At 42.4% G+C, this 27,952-nt stretch overlaps 1 protein-coding gene across 1 annotated transcript in view; it reads left to right on the top strand.

Moving 5' to 3' along the window:
• The first annotated feature begins 6,446 nt into the window (after positions 1-6,446).
• Positions 6,447-27,952, top strand: part of ARL6 (ADP ribosylation factor like GTPase 6) — a 50,043-nt gene continuing 28,537 nt past the window's right edge. The window contains exons 1-2 of the mRNA XM_033941518.1: positions 6,447-6,741; positions 23,829-23,955. Coding sequence (XP_033797409.1) covers positions 23,833-23,955 — 123 coding nt within the window. The 5' untranslated portion in view covers positions 6,447-6,741; positions 23,829-23,832. The remainder of the gene's footprint in view (positions 6,742-23,828; positions 23,956-27,952) is intronic.

Here is a 27,952-nt window from a genome sequence, read left to right as displayed (position 1 = left end):
TTTTGAGAGAAAAATCTACTGGCCTCTGATAATATGATGTACCATGCAAATCTTCCTGTGCAGGCATGCTTACAACCTGGTGTTCGAATGCTCAGCTCTCCCAACTAGGAAGTTTCTATGGTAAATCACATCATATATGGATAATGCGATTGGTGTGCAGAAACAAATACTGTGTTTAGCAAACCTCTCTGCTGAGCAACACAAAAAGAAGTTTTGTACAAAGTACAAATTACTGACTATTACTGTATTTTATTTTTCTATTATTTCCTAAAGAGGCATTACTGGGCCTTACCGATGGTGTAAGCCTGTTTATTAAGATATTTATTAGCAAATAAAAGTTAACAGTTCTGGTGGTTCTGATGAATATGTGTATTTTCCTTTTCCTTACCTTATTATTCTATATGCAAGATATATCACAGTTCCACTGATACAAGCTCTTGCTCTGAAAGAACCTTCACTTCCTTTAATGCAATGATTGGGAACAGGTTGGTATGTATGGACTAGAGAGAGAACTTTGAACGATAGTGTCTGATAATCTTAAGTAGGGTTCCCAGATGTCCAGATTTGCTCAGACATGTCCTCTTTTCAGAGGACTGTCCAGGCATCCGGATGGCTTTTCAAAACCTGTCAGCTTGTCTGGGTTTTGAAAAGCTGGTAAGACAGGGGCCGAGTCTGGTATGCAACTTCGCATGCGTGGATGCCATGCGATGATATCACACGCATGCACAAATGTGTGCAATGTCATCATGTCACATTTGTGCATGCAAAGATGCATTCCAGACCCGACCCCAAGAGACAAGGTTTGCATGGGGTTGGAGGTAGAATGGGGCAGGACTGAGGGTGGAATGGAGCGGGCCCGAGGGTAGAACGGGGCGGGGTCAGATGTCCTCCCTTATCAGATGCAAAATCTGGTAACCCTAATCTTAAAATAGCTAAACAATGTGAGGACAAAGCTAAAAGGATGCAGGGCCACAAAGAGAGAGGAATAACAAGCAGGAATAGAGTGTGATAATGCCCCTGTACTGATTGCTGGTGTCACCTTTTCTAATATTCTGTGTTCAGTTTTGGAGGCAATTGTTCAGTAAAGCAGCCAGAGGAAAGTAACTAGACTGGAGGACTGTGCCAGATTGGTGGACCTGAATATGTATACCATAGAGGAGTGAAGGGATGGGGACAAATCATCCTATCATTTAAATACTTGAAATAGTGGAGACTATTATAAAAAACAAAACTACTAAGCATATATGTGTACATAGACATAAATTAATGAGACAAAGCCAAAATAGATTTACTCAAGGGAAATCTCACCTAACCAATCTACTGCAGCTCTTTGAAAGGGTGAATAACCATGTAGATAAAGGTGAGCTGGCCAATATTGTGTATTTGGATTTTCAAAAGGTATTTAACAAAGTTGCTCATGAACGACTCCTGAGGATATTAGAAAGTCATGGGATATGAGGTAGTCTCCTATTATGTAGGGTTACCATATGGCTCCAGAAAAAGAAGGACCGATTGTGTTCAATGGAAGTAAAACCCGATCTCGATCTGTCCTCCTTTTTCTGGAGCCATATGATAACCCTGTGGATTAAGAACTGGTTAAAAGAAAAAAAAAAAAAAAAGAGAGAGAGAGTAAGGTTAAATAGTCAATATCCTCAATGGAAAAGGGTATATACAATAGTAGGGTTTCTCCAACAGTCTGTGCTAGGACTGCTGCTTTTTAATATATTTATAAATGATCTAAAGATGGGAATAACTAGTAAGGTAATTTGCTGATGTCACAAAGTTATTCAAAGTTGTTAAATCACAAGACAGTTGTGAAATATTGTAAGAGACCTTGCAAGACTGGGAAACTGGGCATCCAACTGGCAGATGACATTTAATGTGAGCAAGTGCAAGTGATGCATGTAGGAAAGAGGAACCTACATTATAGCTACATGATGCAAGGTTCCACATTAGTAGTGACCGCACCGGAAAAGGATCTAGGTATCATTATTGATGATATGTTGAAACCTTTTGCTCAGTGTACAGTGGTGGCTAAGAAAGCAAATAAAATGTTAGAAATTATTAGGAAAGAAATAGAAAACAAACTGAGATTATGGTACTTTTGTATTGCTCCACGGCGTGATCACATCTCAAATACTGCGTGCAATTCTGGTCACCATAGCTCAAAAAAGATTTAGCAGAAATAGAAAAAGTATAGAGGGGCAATGGAAATGATAAAGAGGATGGGACAATTTCTCTATGAGGAAAAAACTAAAGAGGCTAAGGAGTTTCAGCTTGGAGAAGAGACGGCTGAGGGTAAATATGATAGAGGTCTATAAAATATTGAGTGGAGTGGAACAAGTAGAGGTGAATCACTTGTTTACCCTTTCCAAAAATACAAGGGCTAGGGGGCATGCAATGAAGCTACTGAGTAGTACATTTAAAACAAATCAGAGAAAATATTTCAGCTCTCATTGTGTAATTAAACACTGGAATTTTTTGTCAGATGATGCAGTAAAAGCAGTTTTCTTAGCAGGGTTTAAAAAAAGGTTTGGATAATTTCCTAAAAGAAAAGTCCATAAGCCATTATTAAGATAGACTTGGGAAAATCCACTGTTTATTTATACAATTAGCAGATAAAATTCTGTTTTACACTTTTGGGATCTGCCTGGTACTTGTGGGCTGGATTGGTCTGTGGCCTTTGGCTTGTCCCAGTATGGCAACCTGTATGTTCTTATAAAGGGTATTACTTCACAAGAAAAAAAATATCTTTCCCAAAGGTAAGAATGTGGTGGAACTAGGAGACATAAAACAGTATGAATCTGCAGGGAGATATACTCAGAAAGAACATCATAAAACAGTCTTTCATGTGGACTGAGGATGACCCAAGAAGCACATACATGAGCTTATTTAGTAGTTTCTGCGGCAAAAATGCACAAATCTTCTCAAAATCCACACAGGTTAATTAAAGGATCTAGAAGATGTATTAATGACACTTTAGAAAAAGAAGGCTGGTAAAAAACAGTTCAAGAGGTCAATATTTAGTTTGTGATGGTAGCCTGCTGGTAAATCGTTCTAGCCATGTTCTGAATTAACCCCAGATATTAAATGCCAGGGCATGCATAGCTCCCAGCATTAAATAACAGAGTATGTCCCCTGATGTGTAAGTTAACCAGGCCATGGCCAATATTCAGACTGGTGCCTGGTTAACTCGCCGTGTAAAATACATTATAGACCCAGCCATTTTGCTGGGCCTATAATTAATAAATTGTTTGTATTTACATCTGTTGGTTTGCTGTTTATCATTTTTGCTGCACCAAGAGGTCCTTTTATTAAGGTGTGCTAACCGATTTAGCGCACACTAAATGCTAAGATGCCTATGGGAATATAATGGATGTCTTAGCATTTGGTGTGCGCTAATCTTTAGTGTGTGTTAAATCGGTTAGCGCACCTTAATAAAATTACCCTCAAGTTTCCAAGTTTTATTAGTACTTACTATCCCGCACAATGGTAAATAACCTTCTGGATGGCTTACAATCTAATTTGAGGGAAAAGTGCAATGATATAAGTCAGTGTTTTTCAACCGCTGTTCCGCGGCACACTAGTGTGCCGCGAGATGTTGCCTGGTGTGCCGTACGGTCAGGGCCGCCATCAGGGCAGTACCACCAGTCTAGGGAGAGGGGCAGTCCGCCCCACGTGGACAGGAGAGAGCTGGATGGGGGACCCGCGGAGTTCAATACATCTCGAGCCGCGAGGCTCGTCTTCTGTTCCTGCCTGCCCTGCAGCTAACATATAGCCGATCGCAAGCGTTCCCCGATGTCAGCGCTGACATCGGAGGGAGGGCTTAAGCAAAGCCTGCCCTCCGACGTCAGCGCTGACGTCGGAGAATACTTCCGTTCGGCTATTTGTGCGCGGCAGGGCAGGCAGGAAGCAGAAGACAAGCCTTGCGGCTTGAGCTTCGTTTTGCTGAGAAAGTTGCAAAGATGGGCTGGGAGGCAAACACGGAACACAAAAGGGGGGAGGGAGTGCGTTTTGGACACAAGGCATGAACTTGGGAGAGAGGAAGGGAGGGAAAGAGATGCTGAGGTGGGGGAGGGAATGGGTTTTTGGACACAGAAGGCATGGACTTGGGAGAGAGGAAGGGAGGGAAAGAGATGCTGAGGTGGGGGAGGGAATGCGTTTTTGGACACAGAAGAAATGGACTTGGGAGAGAGGAAGGGAGGGAAAGAGATGCTGAGGTGGGGGAGGGAGTGCGTTTTGGACACAAGGCATGAACTTGAGAGAGAGGAAGGGAGGGAAAGAGATGCTGAGGTGGGGGAGGGAATGAGTGTTTGGACACAGAAGGCATGGACTTTGGAGAGAGGAAGGGAGGGAAAGAGATGGTTGTGTACACGGGGAATAGAAGAAAGGAGAATTTTTGGTCATAGGGAGGGAGTGAGGTACAGATAGTGGCATACCAGGGTGGGGGGGTGGTCTGCCCCACCCCGGGTTTACGTCCCAAGGGGGTGCACAGCTGGCCACCCTCCAGTGTTGTCCCTAGGCCGGCAAACTGCGGCTCTTTAGCCACTTGAGTGCCACCGCCGCCAACGGTGTTGTTGGCGGTGGCAGCATTATAAAATACTTTCTTTGTGTTTATTTGATTCCTATTCAAGAGAATTACTTTATATATAGTCAATATAGGCACAGAGTTAAATTTTTTAACATTTTCTAATGGTGGTGTGCCTCGTGATTTTTTTCATGAAACAAGTGTGCCTTTGCCCAAAAAAGGTTGAAAAACACTGATATAAGTAACATAGACCCGATAGTGAAGTTTTTTGGGGGGGAACAACAATTTTCTGAACCCCCGTGAATTTCAGGGGAGTACTGTACTTTAAGAACCCCCAACTCATAAGAATATAATAATAACCATACTGGATCAGACCAATGGTCCATCTAGACTATACAGGTCGCAAGTGCCTGGCTAAAATCCAAATAGTAGCAACATTCCATGCTCCTGATCCAGGCAGTGGCGTAGCAAAGGGGGGTGCGGTCCACCCTGGGCGTAGTCTTTACAAGTGGTGCACGCACCTGTCCTCCTCTCCACCACCCCTGCCCTTCCTGACTCCATTGCCGCACGCATGCGCCCCTTCCCGTCCCTCATGAAAACTTGCTCCCTGCGTTGGTGTCGCCTCTCTCTGATGTCACTTCCAGGCCACGCACCTAGGAAGTGACATCAGAGGGATAGCCGGCACGACACAGTCAACAAGTTCACGCTATTGCTCACACCTGGAAAATTTAAATAGTACGAGGGAAAGGGGGGTGCACGCACAGTAGGGGAGGTCGGGAAGAAGCGGGGGGAGGAAGCACCACCACCTCGGGCACCACTCACCCTCAGTACACCACTGGATCCAGGGCAAGCAATGGTTTTCCCTCATGTCTGTCTCAATAGCAGACTATGGACTTTTCCTCCTGCAACTTGTCCAAACCATTTGTTAAAACCACTTTTATGATATCCTCTAACAATGCGTTCCAGAGCTTAACTATTCTCTGCATGAAAAAATATTTCCTCCTATTGGTTTTAAAGTATTTCCCTGTAACTTCATTGTGTGTCCCTTAGTCTTTGTAATTTCTGATGGAGTAAAAAAATTGATCCACTTGTACACGTTCTACAGCACTCAGGATTTTGTAGACTTCAGTCATATCTCCCCTCAGCCATCTCTTTTCCAAGCTGAAGAGCCCTGTCCTTTTTAGTCTTTCCTCTCACTCCATTTCTTTATTAAGTGTGCGCATGGAGGAATCAAAGGAGCAGAAACTATCCCTGAAAGGTGAACTGTATTTTATTAAACTAGTGAATATTTTTACTGTATTTTGCAAAAAAAGATTATTAGATTGTTTTCCCCTGATCACAGATGTTTTGTCATTTGTGCACAGTATGGGAAGGCTTCACACTTTCAAAAAATAAAAGAACAAGAGGGCATTCGGAAAAGTTGAAAGGGGACAGATTCAGAACGAATGCTAGGAAGTTCTTCTTTACCCAGCGTGTGGTGGACACCTGGAATGCGCTTCCAGAGGGCGTGATAGGGCAGAGTACGGTACTGGGGTTCAAGAGGGAATTGGACAACTTTCTGCTGGAAAAGGGAATAGAGGGGTATAGATAGAGGATTACTGCACAGGTCCTGGACCTGTTGGGCCGCCGCGTGAGCGGACTGCTGGGCACGATGGACCTCATGGTCTGACCCAGTAGAGGCATTTCTTATGTTCTTATGTTCTTCTTGATCTCAGATAGGTCACGTTTTTCAGCCAACAAAGGAGTTAGATTAGTAGAAAACAGGTATTCTTCCTGTCACACTACACTACACGGTAAAGGCATACTTTTATTACAAAATGTTGAAAACCAAAGTAAAGTGCCTCTCAAACCAGAAAGGTCAGGGAAGGATTTGTTTACAGTTGCCAAAGCAACAAAATATTATCTTCTGCTCTCTACTGCCAGGAAGCAGCAAGCTCTGCCTTTGAATGAGGGTTTTGTTTGGTTTTTTTCCCAGTCCTACAGGACCAGTGCAGAAGAGATTAGAACATTTTTCAGTAAAGTTACTTCTTGACACCATCCAAGCTTATTTTCTAGTGTGGAGCTGCTTCTGGTGTCTCCTGAGCAAGAAACGAAAGCTGCAATGTCTCAGCAGAGCAGAATCCAGTTTCTTCCTGAAACCCGCTCTGACATGCTTCATTACCATTAAAGAGAAGAAGAGAGAGCTACGTTTCCAGTGCTGGACCTGTCTGACTGTAAGTTTCACTTTCTGCATCTCCATACGGCATTCATTTCTTTGACAATATCTTTATTCATTTTACCACCTCCATCAATAATATGGAATACAATAACCATATCAACAATTTGACCATCATGTGAGTAAGCTGGGTGAGACTCTGGGTAGCTCAATGCAAAAAGCTGCCACCTGTACATCCTGATGGAAAATCTACATTACCCAGTATGGGTTGATATTGCGAACAGTGGGCATATAATTTATAATGGTTATAAAACTGCCACAATGCCCATCGTGGGGATTTAACCACAGGATGTTTCTTCAGGGCCTTCGTTAATTTGGCTGCTTTTGCATGTATTACATAAGCCAGGGGTTACCAGCCAGACTCTTTCCATAAGCTAAGCCACAATAAATCTGAGGTTTGAAACATCCAATCATGCACAACTCTTAAATGACATGCAATGATATAAGCTTTAAGGCCGTATATCACAAATGTATGCTGCGTCAGATTCCAGGTATGCCGCGAGACGCTGATGAGGAGGAGAGGTGCCGGTGCCAGCTTGCTGCTTACAGGACATGCCTCTCACGGTGAAAGGCATGTCCTAAAGGCAGTCAGCCGGCGCTGGTGCCTCTCCTCCTCTCCGCACCTCTCCTCCAGCACCTCCTCCATCGGCGGTAATAGGAGTTCAGGGCCATGGTTGGAAGGCATCTACGCATACGTGGACATTGACATTATCGTGTCGATGGCATTTCCAGATGCCTCCTAGCCGCAGCTCCGAGTTAGTGTGCCGCTGCTTCAAAACATTTGTGGCACACTACTTTAAGTTCTGGCAAACCCATGCCTTCTTCCCGTCTAGATAATTATAATGGTTGCAAAGAAGTCCTTAGCTTTTTAAACCCCCATGAAATTTCCTAATGGTATTGCTCCATCGCTTCAGATCCGCACGACAGAGTATCACAGGAAGGTGCTGCAACATATACAGTACATCCAGTTTGACAATAAGACCATCTTCAATAAATGTACTTTCCCCCCAGAGTGAAAGTTCCAAAGGACACCGTCGTTCACACATGGTATTTGTCACTCTTAATAGATTGTCAACATTGTGCTTATGAGAAGTAGAGAGCCTTTGGTATGGAGAAGCTTAGGTAGGTCAATGTGGTCCCTGCCCAGTGAAAAGGAAACACAACCTTGTAATATCATCTATCTTGCATCTGTTAAGAAAAATCTACAACGTATTTGATTAATATAAAATACGGTAGTGCGCCTAATTTTTGGTTTAAAGAAATGTGATCATATCAGTCCTTATTGTCAACAATTGCATTGGTTGCCTTTCGAGGCACGTATTCTTATTAAGTTTGGCTGTCTTTGCTTTAAGGCTTTTTTTGGTTTAGTTCCGGTTTATCTAACTTCCCAATTTAATTTTTATAGATCATCTAAAAATACCCATAATAATTTAATGTTTATGTACCCTTCAGTTAAGGCCTGTTGTTATAAGAGATTTTTGAATAGGACACTTGCATTTCAATTAAGGAAAATGAACTCTTGGTTAAGCCCGCTGATCTTTCAAATGGATTATTAAGGTGATTTCAGAAAAATTTTAAAAACCTATTTGTTTGATAAGTTTGTCAAATAATTATGCATTTTTATCTTATTATTAAGCTTTACCTTTTTAATGTATATGTCACTGATTGTACAGTCCCTCTTCTCTGTTAACCGCCCGGACCCTTACAGATGAGCGGTATACAAGAATCAGTACCATTCGAAATACTTTCTATTCTAACACATTAGGTAATCCCATGAACAATTGCGAAACTGAATCTATACCTACATCTAAATGTACTAATTTTAAGATCCCTTCCCTTAAAGACATAGAATACCTACACTTAGGCCAGGGGTGTCAAAGTCCCTCCTCGAGGGCCACAATCCAGTCGGGTTTTCAGGATTTCCCCAATGAATATGCATGAGATCTATTTGCTTGCACTGCTTTCATTGTATGCTAATAGATCTCATGCATATTCATTGGGGAAATCCTGAAAACCAGACTGGATTGCAGCTCTCAAGGTGGGACTTTGACCCCCCCTGACTTAGGCAGTATTCTGTAATGTTAGTGCCTAAGGCCCAGATGCACTAAAGTCAGTAATTGCCTAACAATCATCGCTAAACTAGGTCTGACTGGTTTTAGCAATGATTGGATTGACTGACTCGATGCACAAAATGGTTTGCCACGTGGTTTTGTGTACAATCGTTCATTCTCTGATCCTTGCAAATAAAGTCATTAATATTGAAATGCCATGTAAACTAGCCGAGTGACTGATGCTCTAACATCGTTTCACGATGCACAAAAAAGTGATCATTTTTAGTGATCCGAAAAAAGCGACTTGTCAAGACCAGTCACTTACGTGCCTTACCAATAGTTCAGCCCTGAAATTAATATAATATTTATAACATTGATACCATAAATATAGTTTTTACAATAGCAGGGACGCAAACGTATTTTATATGTGCATTGTGAGCACGTGTATTGAAGGCGTGTCTTATGCGTGCCTGTTAACAGCATAAAATATAAAAGAGAGTGTAGTGAAAAGTTGGGGGCCAATGAGAAAAGGCTAAAATTTTCAGTCCTCATGATTAAAATAAGTACAAGCTGAGCCAGAATTTTATACAGCACTACCCTCATTTATGCCCTGCATTTGTGGAGTCTACTGCTACCTCTCCACAAAGAATCAAGGGATTGCCCTTGCTGTACTATTTAAAAGCACGTGAAATACCAGCGTTTGTTAACTGCGTGTACTTTGTGCTCCACAGGACGCATATAATACAAGCAAACAAACAAGTTGTCATCCCTTTGGAGCTGGTTATTATGGCTGTCTGCACTGTAGGTGGGAGCTGAATTTAACCAGGCTCTGAGTTAGCTCTATTCTGGTAAACAGAATTCAGGTTCTTTCTCAAATGGTAACAGACTCAATACTCCCTTAAACAGGTGATAAGAAAGTCCATGCTTGTCAGGTAATAAAAGAAAGAAAACTTCATTCCAGCAGTAGTTAGAACACTGCAAACACTCTTAGCACTGTTCTATAGTCCACAGATATTTCCAAACCAGCTTTACTGGGCATTCCCTCCTTGATGGGTTTCAGTATCACTTTGGCAGGAAAAACCATAGGCAGAAAATAAAGGTAATAAGAAAGAAAACAATGTCCAATTTGTCAGCACAGTTCATTCCACTATCTGGTTCTCAGCTGTCCTAATTAGCAAAACAGTCTTTCAGAGGGAAAAAACAGAACACAAAAATAACCCGCTTTCTTTCATCAGCAGAGGCGTCTGCCTTTCCAGCTCAGCAAACATAAAGTTCAACAAACAAACAAGATTATTCATTTTCATTTTCAAGGACCCACCTCCATGCACTCTGGAAGCATTGCTGGCTCCACTGGCCACTCTGTTATGTCCATTTCTTCACAGACTTCTGGACTCTCTGTGGCTTGAGGCAGTGACAGTTCTTCCTCTGCCATTTCCACCTCCTTGCCTAGCTACTACTCAGGTTAACAGCTCTGCCCTTCATGTTCCTGCCTCCTTTCCTGATTCAGGACTCGCCCATTATGTTTGTCATAGCCACGCCCCCTACACCTGGCAAGGGGGATGGGGCTTGGCTTCCTTGGCTGCAGAGTATGGCTTTCCTTGTTTTGCCTACACTGAGGTTGTCTTAAAGTGACAGGCTTTTCCTTATAAGCAGTAAACCTTTCTGGCTTTGCAATGGATTTATTTTATTGTGAGCTTTCCTGCCTGTTAGTAACAAACCAGGTCTGTGCTGCTCAGCATCACTGTCTGAAGAGTAGACAGCTGGCTCATGATCTGTAACATTAACCTGGTCAGCTCTTCTGGTCAGGGAACAGATGTTTTTGCATATTTTTCCTGGGACAAATTCAGAGATAGTACTGAGTTTGTCACAATACATACATACTGTGACAGGGAAGCTCCTGTCCCAGTGAAAAGGACTGCTGAATCCATCCAGCACACAGCTATGGACCCTGTAAAACCCGGCATGGAGCCAGGACAGCCGGCTCAACCAGGAGGGAAAGAGAAAAGGCAGGTTATAGCACCTCCTAAAAGCCAGGTAGGGAGGGCACTGAAAACCAATTATTTCCCCTATTACTCCTTTCCTCAAGCCCAGAAATATAAAGCCAACCTAGGAGGGAGGAGTCAGCCCTCGGGGTGTGCTGATCAAACAGCCTCAAGTAGGAAGCAGGGGAAGTAATGGGGGAAGCTTAGGTGGCTCTAATCATGAGAGCCCAGTCACACGCCGTGACTGCAGCTTCCACCGGGTTCCTGTTCCCCAGCCCCAAACGTTTTCGGGAGGCCAGCCCAGCAGGAGGGGAAGTGTAATCCCTGGGAGGTACAGTACCTTGCCTAGCAAGTCATGGGAGGGAGACCCAGGAGTTTACCTTCAGAGAGAAGACGATGCTAGAGAATTAGCAGGCAGGCAAAGAGGGGGAGGGGAGGAACAACTGGAGATGAATGCATGGAGAAACAGCCTTGAGTCCCTGAATGAGGAATGGGAGATGAGCAGTGTTCCCGAGGAGAATGTGTTTGAGGAGGGCATGGAAATAGGGGGAATTGATATATGAAGGATTACCTCCTGCCCAGAAGAAATCCAGTCCGGGTTACTGCAACTCCTAAGTTAAGGCAAGGCTGAGAGCAGGGCAGAGGCAGCTCTGTCCCATCAAGAAAAATAGTGGTTTAAAGTGTGTTCTCCCATGCCCTATAAAAGTGGAACCCAGATGGGACATAAAGGTCATAATTGGGGGGGCACTGGAGACCTTATACAAGGGAGGCTTGTCCTGCACAGTTCAACAGGTGAAGCTGTGCATATCCCTGGGAGGGAACGGCGTGGAAAACAGATATACCAAAGGAAAAAAAAAACAAAGTTATTAACTGAATGCTACTGGGACTGAATGAAATAAGGGATCACTTCAAGTGCCAGTACGGGACGTGCCCGTCTGGGAGAGTGAAAAGAAACGATAGCTGGGAGCTGCCAGCGATTCCCTAAGAGGGAAAGTGAGGATCAGTGAGGCAACTAAGGACATTTTTTTTTTTTTTTGCTTTGCTATTTGCATACGATTTTTGCCTTTCTTCTCTGTTGTCAAGAACAATGTGACTTCTGACCCCATAACACGGTGCAAGCTAATTTGGACTAAGATACATGTGATTGCCCAAAAAGACATTGGGGCAACCTTGGCCCAATTTAACATTTTTTTCCCTGCTTTCTTTCTGAGCACAGTAATAAACTTGGTGGATTTTGACTATAAGATCCGGCATCCGGGTTTTTCTTTCTACCAGCCACATAAAAGGCACTACAAATAATCTACCTGTAGTCCGAGCCAGGCTTCCCACCTACTCGGGGACTGGCCCGGCCACAATACACACATACTCACTTTCTCTCGGCAAAAAAACATAATCTTCAACCCTCTGTTTACGTGCAGCCGCAGCAGGACAAATACTTCCCTTTTTCTTTTATTTAGATTTCTAGTGTTCATATCTCTAGCTTTATTCATCTTTCCTTTCTCCCTTTTGGTTTCTATGTTTTTTTCTGTTATCCATTCTGTTCTCTCAGCCTCACGACCAAATTTTCCTACTATCATACTTTTTCTCTTATTTCACTCCTAAGTCACTTATTTTATTTTACTTTGGTTTGTTTTTATCCTACCTACACTCTTCCATTCTCATTGTCCCTCTTTCTGTCTTTTTCCCTTGCTCCTATTACTTTCATGCCCTTTCTTTCTTCACAAAAACATGCTTGTGTAACATATCCCTTCTCTTTCCCTCATCTCTGTTTACTTCCATCCCTTCTCTCTCTCTTCACCTGTCTCCTCCTCTCTTTATCTCTTCTTCCTCCTTCCTATTTTACCCTTTCCCACACCTCTCTCATCTCTCTCAATCTTTCATACCCTCACCCCTCATCTCTTTTCTTCCTCCTTCAAGCTTCCTCTCTTCTAATTTTCTCCTTTCAACATTCCTCCTACTTACTCTCACCTTCCATCTCCAAAGCTGGAAATAAAAAAGGCTAAACAAGCCTATTTTCAGCACCAAATTGAAACAACTGATAATTAGATGAATACAGTGCTCACAATTTTTCAAGGGCTGCCTGAAGCTTCGAGACAATCAATATATGTTTAAAATCATAGCTCACAGTACGTTTTGAGTTTATTTGTGAACATGGTGGAGGATATTTGAGTTAATGTAGACTGAAAGACACAATTGAACTGGGTTATCAAGCAATCTATTCAGAGTGTGAATTATTAAAATTACAGAAAACTTCAGTTTATGAGTAAAATATGATGTTTAATAATTGCAGATCAGCAGTATTTAGATCTGCTTTCTATGAAGCAAAAAGGTCTTAGAAGAGATATATCCATTAATAGTGTGTATTGCTGTGGATGGGCAGACTGGATGGGCCATTTGGCCTTTATCTGCCATCATGTTTCTATGTTTCTGTGATTCCTAACTTAAAGTCATTACTTGAGCACCAAAAACAGACTATTATTAGGCCCTTACTGAAAAAGAAATGTGCTGTCTCAACTGTATATGGATTGTCCAGTTTCTAAGCTCTCTCTTTTTGGTAATTTAATGCAAAAAGCAGTTTATACTCAGCATTTAAATCACGTTGAGAAAGTCAATGTTTATTCAAAATGGCTTTCTTTGGAAAGATTATATACCTTGGAGCTTCATACCCAATATTTCATTTACTCTCATGGTTTGCAATGGGAGGGCAGACCCATTATCTTCCCTGATGCTCCTGGCTCAGCTTCTACTTAGTACTGTTTTTTTTCCTTACTTGTCTTATTTACTATCAACAACTTGTATTTCTTTCCCCATTTCTTCCTTTTGTTTAATATGTTTTGTCAGTTTAGTCTTATTCGTTTGCCCCAGAAATTTGTAATTTTACTATTTTTTTGTACATCGCTTAGAATTTTGAATAAGCGATTAATCAAATTTTTTATAAACTTGAAACTTCTAACTCCACTTACTTGGCAGAAATGGAACTGCACTGATTAGAAAAATGAGCCTCAGAACCATCAAGTCGAGACACAAGCTTGGCTAAACATTAAGCCATAAAAGACTCAAATGTAGTTAAATCATAGGCTCCTCTAACCAGGGGAGAAGCCGCAGTAAAAAAAAAAAAACCTCAAAGGTCCTGCTGAGAAAAACCTGGTCTTACACCCACTGGATAAGCAATAGTGTGTATTGCTGTGGATGGGCAGACTGGATGGGCCATTTGGCCTTTATCTGCCATCATGTTTCTATGATTCTTAACCTAAAGCACCAAAAACAGTCTATTAATAAGTCCTTACTTAAAAAGAAAAGTGCTGTCTCAACTGTATATGGATTGTCCAGTTTCTATGCTCTCCCTTCTTGGTAATTTAATGCACTTACCCCCACCTGATAAGCAATAATATGTCCCCAAAGTTCCCAGCTTCTACCCCTGACACAATGGAATTGTTCTTGGTACATCTGCCATCACTAGCTGAGGATGGGCTGCTGGGGGTTGCAACCGGTTTAGAGGAGATCTAATCCTCCCATGGCTGGAGTTTGTCTCTCTCATCAAGTGGTTAATGCCACTGGCATTTGCTACTTAGCTGTTTATGATGCAGAGGGAGCGTTAAAACTAGATAGTAATGTCAGGACTGCTGCAGGAATTGCAAATAATGTAGAGAGTATTGTCCAATAAGGTATGGCAGAAGAGAAATAGTGTTGTGATAGCAGTAATCCAGGATCTCTAAGTCTTCCTTTAACATAAGAACATAGAAATTAGCCCTATTGGGTCAGACCAATGATCCATCTAGTCCAGCAGTCCATCCTCAAGGTGGCCAATCCAGTTCCCTAGTACCCGGCCAAAACCCAAGGAGTAGCAACATTCCATGCTACCGATCCAGGGCAAGCAGTGGCTTTCCCCATATCTTTCTCAATTACAGACTATGGACTTTTCCTTCAGGAAATTGTCTAAACCCTTCTTAAAATACTCTATCTGCTCTTACAATAACCTCTGGAAATGCATTCCAGAACTTAACTATTCTAAGTGAAAAAAAATATTTCCTCCTATTGGTTTTAAAAGTATTTCCCTATAACTTCATCAAGTGTCTTTGTAATTTTTGATGGAGTGAAAAATCGTTCTACTCCACTCAGGATTTTGTAGACTTCAATCATATATCTCCCTCAGCCGTCTCTTTTCCAAGCTGACGAGCCCTAACCTTTTTAGTGTTTCCTCATAGGAGAGGAACCCAAGGGTTCTGAAGGAACTAAGACAAGAAATAGCGGGCACAATCCAGCATGTTTGCAACCTATCCTTGAAAACTGGTGAGGTACCAGAGGACTGGAAATTGGCGAATGTCACACCTATCTTCAAGAAGGGATTGAGGGGTGACCCCGGGAACTACAGGCCGGTGAGCCTGACTTCAATTATAGGGAAGATGGTGGAAGCTATGATCAAGGACAGCATTTGCGAGCACATCGAGAAGAATGACCTATTGAGAACAAGCCAGCATGGATTCTGTAAGGGAAGGTCGTGCCTAACGAACCTTCTGTACTTCTTTGAGGGAATAAGCAGTCGGGTGGACAATGGGGAACCCATAGACATCATTTACCTCGATTTTCAAAAGGCTTTCGACAAGGTGCCACATGAAAGGCTGCTTAAGAAGCTGTGGAACCACGGGGTGGGAGGGGATGTGCACAGATGGATCAAGCACTGGTTGTCGGGCAGACTGCAGAGGGTCGGAGTAAAGGGTCAATATTCTGACTGGCGGGGAGTCACAAGCGGTGTGCCACAGGGGTCGGTGCTGGGGCCGTTACTCTTTAACATATTTATCAATGACCTGGAAAAGGAGGCAAAGTGCGAGGTTATAAAATTTGCAGACGATACCAAACTGTGCGGCAGAGTTAGGACCAGGGAGGAGTGTGAGGACCTACAAAGAGACCTGGACAAGCTGGAAGACTGGGCAAACAAATGGCAAATGCGCTTTAACGTGGACAAATGCAAGGTCATGCATATAGGGAAAAAGAACCCGTTGTTCAACTACAAATTGGGGGGGGGTATTGTTGGGAGACAGCAGACTTGAGAGAGACTTGGGTGTGCTGGTGGATGCATCACTGAAGCCATCTGCACAGTGCGCAGCAGCCTCGAAAAAAGCCAACAGGATGCTTGGCATCATAAAGAAGGGCATAACAACCAGAACACGGGAAGTCATCATGCCATTGTATCGAGCGATGGTGCGTCCACATCTGGAATACTGCATTCAGTATTGGTCGCCGCACCTCAAGAAGGACATGGCGGTACTTGAGAGAGTCCAAAGGAGAGCAACGAAAATGGTAAAAGGGCTGGAACACTGCCCATACGACGAGAGGTTGGATAGGCTGGGGCTCTTCTCTCTGGAGAAAAGGAGGCTCAGGGGAGATATGATAGAGACCTTCAAGATCATGAGGGGCATAGAGAGGGTGGATAGGGACAGATTCTTCAGACTGAAGGGGACAGCAAATAAGAGGGGGCATTCGGAGAAACTGAAGGGAGATAGGTTCAAAACAAACGCAAGGAAGTTTTTTTTCACCCAAAGGGTCGTGGACACTTGGAATGCGCTACCGGAGGAAGTGATCAGGCAGAGTACGGTACAGGGATTCAAACAGGGATTGGCGGATTCCTGAAGGATAAAGGGATCATGGGATACTGAGGGAGGAGCTGGGATGTAACACAAGTATAGAAAGCTAACCAGGTAATGAGTATAGAAACCAAATCAGGTCGTGCATGTGCAAGACCGGAGGGTTAGGACTTCGATAGGAAGACAGGACTTAAATGAGAAACCAAGGTGGCAAGGGAGCCCCTTCTGGTGATACAGACAGGTCGTGACCTGTTTGGGCCGCCGCGGGAGCGGACTGCTGGGCAGGATGGACCTATGGTCTGACCCGGCAGAGGCACTGCTTATGTTCTTATGTTCTTATGAGAGGAGTTACATCCTCTTTATCATCTTGGTTGCTCTTCTTTGAACCTTTTCTAGTGCCGCTGTATCTTTCTTGAGATAAGGAGATCAGAATTGAACGCAATACTCCAGGAGCGATTCAGGGACAAGGAAGATATTAGAGACATCTGATTTGAACCAGCTGGTTCCAGAAGGGGCTTCAGAAAGATAAAAACTTGTATAGAAAGAGCTTCCTGGAAGTTTCAGGCTGTAAAACCAAATTCAGCATAGAAGGTACCTCACGAACGGCTATTAGACAAGGTACCTCACGAACGGCTATTAAAAAAGCTGTGGAACCACGGGGTGCAAGGAGATATCTACCGATGGATCAAACACTGGTTGGCAGGCAGGAAACAGAGGGTTGGAATAAAGGGCCAATATTCAGACTGGCAATGGGTCACGAGCGGAGTTCCACAGGGGTCGGTGCTGGGACCTCTATTGTTTAATATATTTATCGATGATCTGGAGACCGGGACAAAATGTGAGGTTATCAAATTTGCTGATGACACCAAACTCTGCAGCAGGGTTAGGAACACAGAAGACTGTGAAAACCTGCAAAGGGACCTAACGAGACTGGTAGACTGGGCAAATAAGTGGCAAATGAGTTTTAACGTAGAGAAATGCAAAGTCATGCATGTAGGGAAAAAGAACCCGATGTTCAGCTACAAAATGGGGGGAACACGGCTAGGGGTGAGTAACCTTGAAAGGGATCTGGGAGTTATGGTTGACACATCACTGAAACCATCGGCACAGTGTGCGACAGCCTCAAAGAAAGCAAATAGAATGCTGGGCATCATCAAAAAAGGTATCACAACCAGGACAAAGGAAGTCATCATGCCGCTGTATCGCGCAATGGTGCGCCCGCACCTGGAGTACTGTGTTCAATACTGGTCGCCGTACCTCAAAAAGGATATGGCGGTACTCGAGGGAGTGCAGAGGAGGGCGACTAAACTGATAAAAGGTATGGAAAATTTCTCATACGCTGACAGGTTAAAAAAGCTGGGGCTGTTCTCCCTGGAGAAGAGGAGACTTAGAGGGGACATGATAGAAACTTTCAAAATCCTAAAGGGCATAGAGAAAGTGAATAAGAACAGATTCTTCAAACTGTGGGGAGCCACAAGCACTAGGGGTCACTCGGAGAAATTGAAAGGGGACAGGTTTAGAACAAATGCTAGGAAGTTCTTTTTCACCCAGAGGGTGGTGGACACATGGAACAAGCTTCCAGAGGAGGTGATAAGCCAGAACTCTGTACAGGGGTTCAAGAAAGGTTTGGATAGGTTCCTGGAGGATAAGGGGATAGAGGGGTACAGATAGAACTTGAGGTAGGTTATTGAATTGGTCAGTAACCACTTCGCAGGTCGCGGACCTGATGGGCCGCCGCGGGAGCGGACCGCTGGGCAGGATGGACCTCTGGTCTGACCCAGTGGAGGCAACTTCTTATGTTCTTATGTTCTTATGTTCTTATGTTCTTAAGACAACTGAAAATTGCTGGTGAATTTGGGACTCTCATTGTCTTGACAGATAAAAATACAAATATGGATTGGAACTCATGATCTATAAAAATCAGTCAGCTAAGTTGGAGGAGCATGTGACTAAAGAAGAGACTAATTTGGTCAAGTCTGAGAACTTTCAGGGAGTTATTCAACATGATAATATCTATTTGGGTGGTAAATTCAAGATCTTTGGAAAATTTGGCGATGCATCATAACATGTGTCTTGTTAATTTTCTACAACATCATGGAATTTCTGCTAGTGAGATGTTTAAATGTAATTTTCTGGAAATATTAATGGTTATTCTTCAGACTATCAGGCTCATTTTCAAAAAAGATAGGTATCCAAAAGACAGCATAAATCAGCACTTGGATGTCTTACTAGTCAAAAACATCGAAGTGGGCATTCACAAAACAGACTTTCTAGGTGTTTTCTGGTTCTTTTGTCTCCAGTGTGTCCAAATATTAAGAAGGGGTATTAGAGGCATGTTTTGTGCAGGCTTAGGGAGGGTTTAGGACTTAAATGCTCGTCAAAAGGTCCTGGGCTTTTATTTTAGATATTTGGAGCTAGACCTGGAGAGATTAAGGCATGCCCCCACCCCTCTTCACTCACTCAGTGGTCATCAACCCCCTCCCACCACCCAAAGATTTTTTTAAAAAAAAACCCCACCCCAGTACATTCTAGCTTGCATTACGAGGAGATGCTGAAAAGTTCTCAGCCCAAGCAGCTTCAGATGTTAAGAGACATTTGAGCCAAGAAAGCAGGTATAGATGTCACTTTAACTTGCTTCTATTGTATGGTGAGCCCTCCCAAACATACTGTACCTACATTAAGATGACACCTGTAGGCATAAGGGCTATTGTTGTGGTGTACAGGTGGGTACAGTAAGTTTTGGGTGGGTTTTGGAGGGTTCATCATACAATAGAAGCAAGTTAAGGTGACATCTGTGCCTTGGACTTTTAATATGACATTCTCTGTAGTAATCCTTCTACTGTGATGAGGAATGCTCAGCTGTCTGTGACAGTTTGCTAAGAATGCTAACTGCCGAGAAACTTGCTTTGTGAGTTTTTCATGTGGACATATTTATATTCGAGAATGGCCAAAAAGGATAGATGTACTGAGGACCAAAACATCTACATAGGTCATTTAAAAAAAAGATAGACGTCATTCTGTTTTGAGAATGATTTCAAATATTTTTATTGAAATTTTTAAACAAGTGGAACATAACAAATAGAACAAACATGGTATCTGCCAATGTTCGAGAACATAAATGGACAAATAAGGTTTTCAAATAGTAGACATGTAATAAGACTTCTGTAATCACACACTGCAACTCCAACGGAGTCGGAAGAAAATCCTGGAGAGGGAGGAGAGAATAGTACCTTGCTCATTCAATAAGTACAGATGGGGGACTGTTCAAGAGGGGTGTTTTGAACAGTAACAGGGAGACTTCAATTCAGAATATAGTAGTGTGGCATAATTTCAAAGAAAATTGTGGTGGAAATATCATTGGCATTTAAGAAAAGTTCACTATGGGATTCCAAATCTTATTGACTATATTCTGTCTGTTGGAGAATTCTGCTTGCTTTAACTTCATATAGGTGTATCATGAGGACTGTATTCCACCAGAATGTAACATTCAATAGGTCTGCAGATTTCCAATTATGTAGTATCATTTGGATAGTAAGTGCTAGCAAAATGTTAAATAAGGATTTTTGCCAGGTGGTCAAGGAGTCTTCAATGGTGAGAGCTCTACAAATAAGAATATCAGTAGAGAGTTCTGATTGTATTAGAAGAATCTGTTTGATGATAAGTCATACTTGTGAACAAAAAGTAGCAATATTAGGACAAGAAAAAAAATCATATAACATATGTCTCCCAAGTCCGAATGACAGTGCCAACAAGTATTAGAGCCTAGGCCAGCTCGAAACATCTTATTTGGAGTCCAAAACGCTTTATAAGATAGGAAGTAAAGGGACTGTGAGAGACTAGAGGATGCAGTGGGTTATATAATCTTGCTGAAATATAGATCCCAATCCTTGGCCGATCCTTTCCAAGACATTTCATTAGACCATATGTCAGTGGACTTTTTGGATCTGGGGAAAAGTTTGAAGCGCAGTTCCCTATAGAAAATAGATGTGGATTCTGTTTTGAGAATGAGCATTTTCTCTACTGGATTTCTGGATGTCTTTCCCAAAACATCCAAACTCAGACTTAGACATCCTATCAAAAATGCCCCTCCATGTTACCAATTTCCAGGGAGTTTTATATACCCATTCTTAAAAGAATAGGGATGTCAAGAGAAGGCAATATGGGTTTCCCAGTATTTGAAGTCAGAATTTATTTATTTATTTTAAAAATTTCTATTCTGCTTAAAACTTAGGTGGAATGCAATGAAACAGAGAGAGGAGAGACATGATAGAGACGTTCAAATATCTTACAGGCCGTATCGAGGTGGAGGAAGATATCCTTTTTCTTACGGGTCCCATGGCAACAAGAGGGCATCCGCTCAAACTCAAGGGTGGGAGATTTCATGGTGACAACAGGAAGTACTTCTTCACCGAAAGGGTGGTTGATCGTTGGAATGGCCTTCCACGTCAGGTAGTTGAGGCCAGCAACGTGCTCGACTTCAAGAAACAATGGGATAAACATGTGGGTTCACTTCGGAGAATTGCTTAGGGGAGTGTTCTTTTAAGGGGAGGGTTCTTCTGAGTGGGCAGACGGGTTGGTCCAACGGCCCTTTTCTGCCGTCATATTCTATGTTTCTATGTTTCTAAGTCCAGTCAACAATACATCAATACATCATGAATGTCAAACCACCACAAATAACAATCCTTCTCAATAGTCAATCATGCAAATCTACTACAAAAAATTCCCCAGTCTAATGGAATGCCTGAACAAAAAGATGTTTACTGCTTTAAAGGATTTAAAATTTTTACATAGCGCTCCTTTTACTAAGCTGCGGTAGCGTTTTTAGCGCATGCTGCAGATTAGTACGCGCTAACCCCCGTGCTACACGGAAAAACTAACACCAGCTCAATGGAGGCGTTAGCGTCTAGCGTAGTATGCGCTAAAATCGCTAGCGCAGCTTAGTAAAAGGAGCACATAGTCTTAGGAAACCTGATAACGTATTCTTTAGCTGTGGATCAGCCACTGATATTGCTTTGCCCACGTCTTTTTATGCGTGCTCAAGGGACAGTCTCATCGCAAAGTACGAGATGGTACATATTTCTTCAAAACCTATGTCAGATACCAAGGCGCCTCTCCATATACTACTTGATGTATAATTGCCAAAATTTAAAATACTCTAATTCGAAATACAACTGCCAGCCAGTGTAATGGTTTTAATACCCAGGAAATATGTTGATATCGAGATGCCCCAGTGATCATTCTCGCTGCCATATTTTCTACTACTTACAGTGCATTGCAAAAATCTAATTTTGAAATAACCAGGCTCTGAATCACTGTCCGAAAATCAGCTTCCGATAGTATCCATTTTACCCTAGAGAGCGCCCGCATCTGTAGAAATGCTCCCTTCACAACTTGCAGAATATGTTCCTGCATTGTAAGCCAGGTGTCTAAATAAAACCCCAGCAACCTCATGTGTGGAAGAACGGAGAGCGTTGTGTCCCACATCTGTATCTCCTTCACATGCAATAACTGTTCATTGTCCCCAATGAACCTAAATTCAGTTTTTGCAAATTTAACACCAATCTGTTTTCATCCATCCATTTTTCAATCTCCATCATACAATCTGACAATTTTTTAACCATATACTCTTGTCCCGTCTCTACTGGAAAGAAAAAGTATATATCATCCGCATAAACGCGGTAATGCACATCCAAATTCTCCAATATTTGATCCAATGATGCAATATAATACCTCTGTGGCATTCCTTTTTTTTTTTTTTTACTGATATTACAGAGGATACTCTCCTTCCACAACATATTTGGCAACTTCTGAAGAAAAGATGGCTACTTCACTTACTTTACTGGTGACTTTGGCTATAGATACCTAACAGGATTGGCTTTTGAAGCTGTATTTTCATTATTGCTATGTATTTCTTAATATTAAATTTTCTACTTTTCCTGATATAACCCTGTATCATGATCAGTATATGCTAATGCATCTAAGGGTTTTACAGCCGAGTGCAACATTTTTCTAAATCTTGACCTGTAAAATGCATGATGAGATTTTGGGATGAGGTCTATAATTTTTATAAGCCTTCCTACTTGGTTATATTTCCGAGGGATAAAGTAGTTTGGAAGGCCTCCACAGATTTGGTTTAATGTATTCTTCTCTTTCCAGGACATTTTTTTTTTTAATTGGCTGACTTCCTAACAGAAAGCTCCTCATATATTTCTTCCATTAATTTTTGCTGGACTATTACTATTGAGATAATTTTGTTACTTTTTCTTGGAATTATTTAACTCCATTTTTGTACAGGAACTGGGGGTAGAGATTGTGGTTGCTTCAATACTTCTCTGCTGAAGTTATTATGGGCTTCGTTTACAAAGCCTTGGTATCACAGCAGGGTAATGGATATACTGACTGTATCAGGACACAAGTTGTTAAAGTGTCTTATATTTGTAAAACAACCTTTTGTTATTTGGGGCAAAATTCTCAGAAAAATGATTCACCAACTGAATTGAGACAGGAGGATAATTATAAAATAAAGGTTTTGCTTTATGATCAGGTTTAAAATTAAATCTAGATAAGGAAGAATATTGTCACTGTATGGCTACCATACTTTGGGGGGAGGAGGGGGACTGTGAAAGGGGACAAAGATATTTGTTATAGGTGTTGGCTTATTTTCTGTATTTTCAAGGGTAAAATGATTCAAAATCAGGGTAGGGGGAATGTTGCATATATAGGTGCTATAGAAAGTTACCTAATAAACATAAACATATTATAACTCTCCTAAAATCTGAATGGCACAATATATAATCAAATGTAAGCTGGTTTACTATGAGTAAGTCAAAAAAGATATGCAGGGGTAACTCATTCAAATCAAAATTACTATCGAGTGACTCAAGAGGTCAATAGAACAAAAATAAAGTCACCACTAGTTCATCAATACACTTAAGGAACTAATTTTTATTTAGAACTCTGCTCAGAGACATGAAGGCTGAAAACTCGGCCTCACCTACCAATCATTGCAGTGTTCAAAAAGGATTTTAAATTTAAAGTACCTTTAAATATGCTACTTTAAATTTAAAATCCTTTTTGAACACTGCAATGATTGGTAGGTGAGGCCGAGTTTTCAGCCTTCATGTCTCTGAGCAGAGTTCTAAATAAAAATTAGTTCCTTAAGTGTATTGATGAACTAGTGGTGACTTTATTTTTGTTCTGGTTTACTATGAGTAGCAGCAGTTAACACTGTGTCAAGGGCACTGTGCTATCTACTCAGGCTTAGAATCAGCACAAATGTTTTAGTCTCATGGTTCATTTCCAATAATCAGCTTAGAGTCTATCTACCCAAACCCTCTCTGATACTAGGTAATTACACTCAGGGTTATTGGAGCTTGAAGTCTATAAGTCCTTTCAGCCTGAGCAGTAGAATAATTTCTTTGCTTGGACATTAGGGTTTGCTGATGGCTGATATGTTTGTTTTTGATTTAGAAGCATGGGGCTCTTGGACAGACTTGCAGGATTGCTCGGCCTGAAGAAGAAGGAAGTTCATGTCCTGTGCCTAGGGCTGGATAACAGTGGCAAAACAACTATTATTAACAAACTAAAACCTTCTAATGTAAGTAAACTATCTAAACTAGTTTAAGAACATAAGAACATAAGCAGTGTCTCTACTGGGTCAGACCCGAGGTCCATCGTGCCCAGCAGTCCGCTCATGCGGCGGCCCAACAGGTCCAGGACCTGTGCAGTAGCCCTCTATCTATACCCCTCTATCCCTTTTTCCAGCAGGAAATTGTCCAATCCTTTCTTGAACTCCAGTACCGTGCTCTGTCCTATTACGTCTTCTGGAAGTGCATTCCAGGTGTCCACCACACGCTGGGTAAAGAAAAACTTCCTAGCATTCGTTCTGAATCTGTCTCCTTCCAACTTTTCCGAATGCCCTCTTGTTTTTTTATGTTTTATGTTTTATTGTTTAACTAGCTGATGCCCCGGCGTTGCACGGGTATTTAATTATGGCAATAACACTGTAAATGGATTCAAATAAAGATACTTTATAATGGTGAATGAAATTATTTTTTTACAGCTTTATAAAAAGTACAATATTCAAATTATAATGTGAAATATTTGACAAAATGAATACAATACAACTAACACAAAACTTGATTATAAACAACATTTTTAGTTTCACCTCCAGGAGCAAGAACATATAAATTCTTGGGTGAAGAGACCCCCAGAACATATCACCCCAGTTAGTGAGGGATCTGCATACCAAGTTTCGTTCAAATCGGTCAAGCCGTTTTAGATTTACTGTGAGAATGGCAGCTGTTTACATTTTTTCCATTGACATGAATGGGTGAAATCTGATGTTCTGTTTGTAGCTCCACCCATGTGTGCAGGTGGGCCGTGAGACCCCCAGGACATATCACCCCAGGTAGTGAGGGATCTGCATACCAAGTTTCGGTAAAATCGGTCAAGCCGTTTTTGAATTACTGTGAGAATGGCAGCTCTTTACATTTTTTCCATTGACATGAATGGGTGAAATCTGATTTTCTGTTTGTAGCTCCACCCACATGTGCAGGTGGGCAGCGAGACCCCCAGAACATATCACCCCAGGTAGTGATGGATCTACATATCAAGTTTCGTTCAAATCGGTCCCACAGCTTTTTACATTTTTCCCATTGACTTGAATGGGTGAAATCAGATTTTCTGTTTGTAGCTCCGCCCACGTGTGCAGGTGGGCCGCGAGACCCCCAGAACATATCACCCCAGGTAGTGAGGGATCTGCATACCAAGTTTCGTCCAAATTGGTCACAGTGAGAATGGCAGCTTTTTACATTTTTTCCATTGACATGAATGGGTGAAATCTGATTTTCTGTTTGTAGCTCCGCCCACGTGTACAGGAGGGCCGCGAGACCCCCAGAACATATCACCCCAGGTAGTGAGGGATCTGCATACCAAGTTTCGTTCAAATCGGTCAAGCCGTTTGTGAATTACTGTGAGAATGGCAGCTTTTTACATTTTTTCCATTGACATGAATGGGTGAAATGTGATTTTCTGTTTGTAGCTCCGCCCACGTGTGCAGGAGGGCCGCGAGACCCCCAGAACATATCACCCCAGGTAGTGAGGGATCTGTATACCAAGTTTCGTTCAAATCGGTCCCACAGCTTTTTACATTTTTTCCATTGACTTGAATGGGTGAAATCTGATTTTCTGTTTGTAGCTCCGCCCACGTGTGCAGGTGGGCCGCGAGACCCCCAGAACATATCACCCCAGGTAGTGAGGGATCTGCATACCAAGTTTCGTCCAAATTGGTCACAGTGAGAATGGCAGCTTTTTACATTTTTTCCATTGACATGAATGGGTGAAATCCGATTTTCTGTTTGTAGCTCCGCCCACATGTGCAGGGGGGTCGCGAGACCCCAAGAACATATCACCCCAGGTAGTGAGGGATCTGCATACCAAGTTTCGTTCAAATTGGTCAAGACGTTTTTGAATTACTGTGAGAATGGCAGCTTTTTACATTTTTTCCATTGACATGAATGGGTGAAATCTGATTTTCTGTTTGTAGCTCCGTCCACGTGTGCAGGTGGGCCGCGAGACCCCCAGAACATATCACCCCAGGTAGTGAGGGATCTGCATACCAAGTTTCGTCCAAATTGGTCACAGTGAGAATGGCAGCTTTTTACATTTTTTCCATTGACATGAATGGGTGAAATCTGATGTTCTGTTTGAAGCGCCGCCCACGTGTGCAGGTGGGCCGCGAGACCCCCAGAACATATCACCCCAGGTAGTTGGAATTACTGTGAGAATGGCAGTTTTTTACATTTTTTCCATTGACATGAATGGGTGAAATCTGATTTTCTGTTTGTAGCTCCGCCCATGTGTGCAGGTGGGCCGCGAGACCCCCAGAACATATCACCCCAGGTAGTGAGGGATCAGCATACCAAGTTTAGTTCAAATCGGTCCCACAGCTTTTTACATTTTTCCCATTGACTTGAATGGGTGAAATCTGAAGTTCTGTTTGTAGCTCCGCCCACGTGTGCAGTTGGGCCGCGAGACCCCCAGAACATATCATCCCGGGTAGTGAGGGATCCGCATACCAAGTTTCGTTCAAATCGGGCAAGCCGGTTTTGCAGAGGCAGTTTTTACATTTTTTCCATTGACATGAATGGGTGAAATCTGATTTTGTTTGTAGCTCCGCCCAGGTGTGCAGGTTGGCCGCGATACCCCCAGAACATATCACCCCAGGTAGTGAGGGATCTGCATACCAAGTTTCGTTCAAATCGGGCAAGCCGTTTTTGCGTTGGCAGCTGTTTTACATTTTTTCCATTGACATGAATGGGTGAAATCTGATTTTATGTTTGTAGCTCCGCCCACATGTGCAGGTGGGCCGTGAGACCCCCAGAACATATCACTCCAGGTAGTGAGGGATCCGCATACCAAGTTTCGTTCAAATCGGGCAAGCCGTTTTTGCGTTGGCAGCTCTTTACATTTTTTCCATTGACATGAATGGGTGAAATCCGATTATCTGTTTGTAGCTCCGCCCACGTGTGCAGGTGGGCCGCGAGACCCCCAGAACATATCATCCCGGGTAGTGAGGGATCCGCATACCAAGTTTCGTTCAAATCGGGCAAGCCGTTTTTGCGTTGGCAGCTCTTTACATTTTTTCCATTGACATGAATGGGTGAAATCCGATTATCTGTTTGTAGCTCCGCCCACGTGTGCAGGTGGGCCGCGAGACCCCCAGAACATATCATCCCGGGTAGTGAGGGATCTGCATACCAAGTTTCGTTCAAATCGGTCAAGCCGTTTTTGCGTGATTGCGGCACATACATACATACATCCGATTTTATATATATAGATTGAAACACTTTACAAAAACCTGTGCAAACTCTCATCAGTTAGTTCAGTGCCTACAAAATGTGTGAAGGCTCTAGCATGCAAACAATTGTCTTTGGAACATAGTTTCAAATTGTTCCACGTTAGCATCTATTGGCATTTTTTTCAGGTTCCTCTTCTATGTTGTATTTTTATTGTGTATATCTGTATGGAAACCATCTAGGTTTGGATGGAATATAAATATTAAAAATAAATAAATAAATTCAGGAATAACATATTGAAGGCCTATTTCAGCTCCATTCTCTTCAGCTGATGGAATGGAATAGACTATAGGCAGGCTATTTGTCTCACACATCACCTTATGAAAATAACTATTGACAACAGAAACACGCAGAACAAACAGCCAGTTGATTTCAGGCCTCTCAAGGAGAGATCTTTACACTGTAATTCTTATTCTTAAACGCCCCATTTTATCAAGATGCGGTAGAGCATTTTAGCGTGGGCCGGGGAGATAAATGCTCCAACACTCATAGGAATTGAATGAACATCAGAGCATTTACCTCGCTAGCCTGCACTAAAATGCTCTACCGCAGCTTGATAAAAGGGGCCCAAAGTAAGAACATAAGAACTGCCATACTGGGACAGACCGAAGGTCCATCAAGCATAGTATCCTGTTTTCAACACTGGCCAACCCAGGTCCCAAGTACCTAGCTAGATCCCCGTGCATGTTAGTCTATGGATGCATTAGCGGTTAGCACGTGCTAATTCGATTAGTG

Source organism: Geotrypetes seraphini, chromosome 4, assembly GCF_902459505.1.
Source record: "Geotrypetes seraphini chromosome 4, aGeoSer1.1, whole genome shotgun sequence".
In the NCBI taxonomy this organism is placed as follows: domain Eukaryota; kingdom Metazoa; phylum Chordata; class Amphibia; order Gymnophiona; family Dermophiidae; genus Geotrypetes; species Geotrypetes seraphini.
This window is presented reverse-complemented; position numbering and strand designations above follow the sequence as displayed.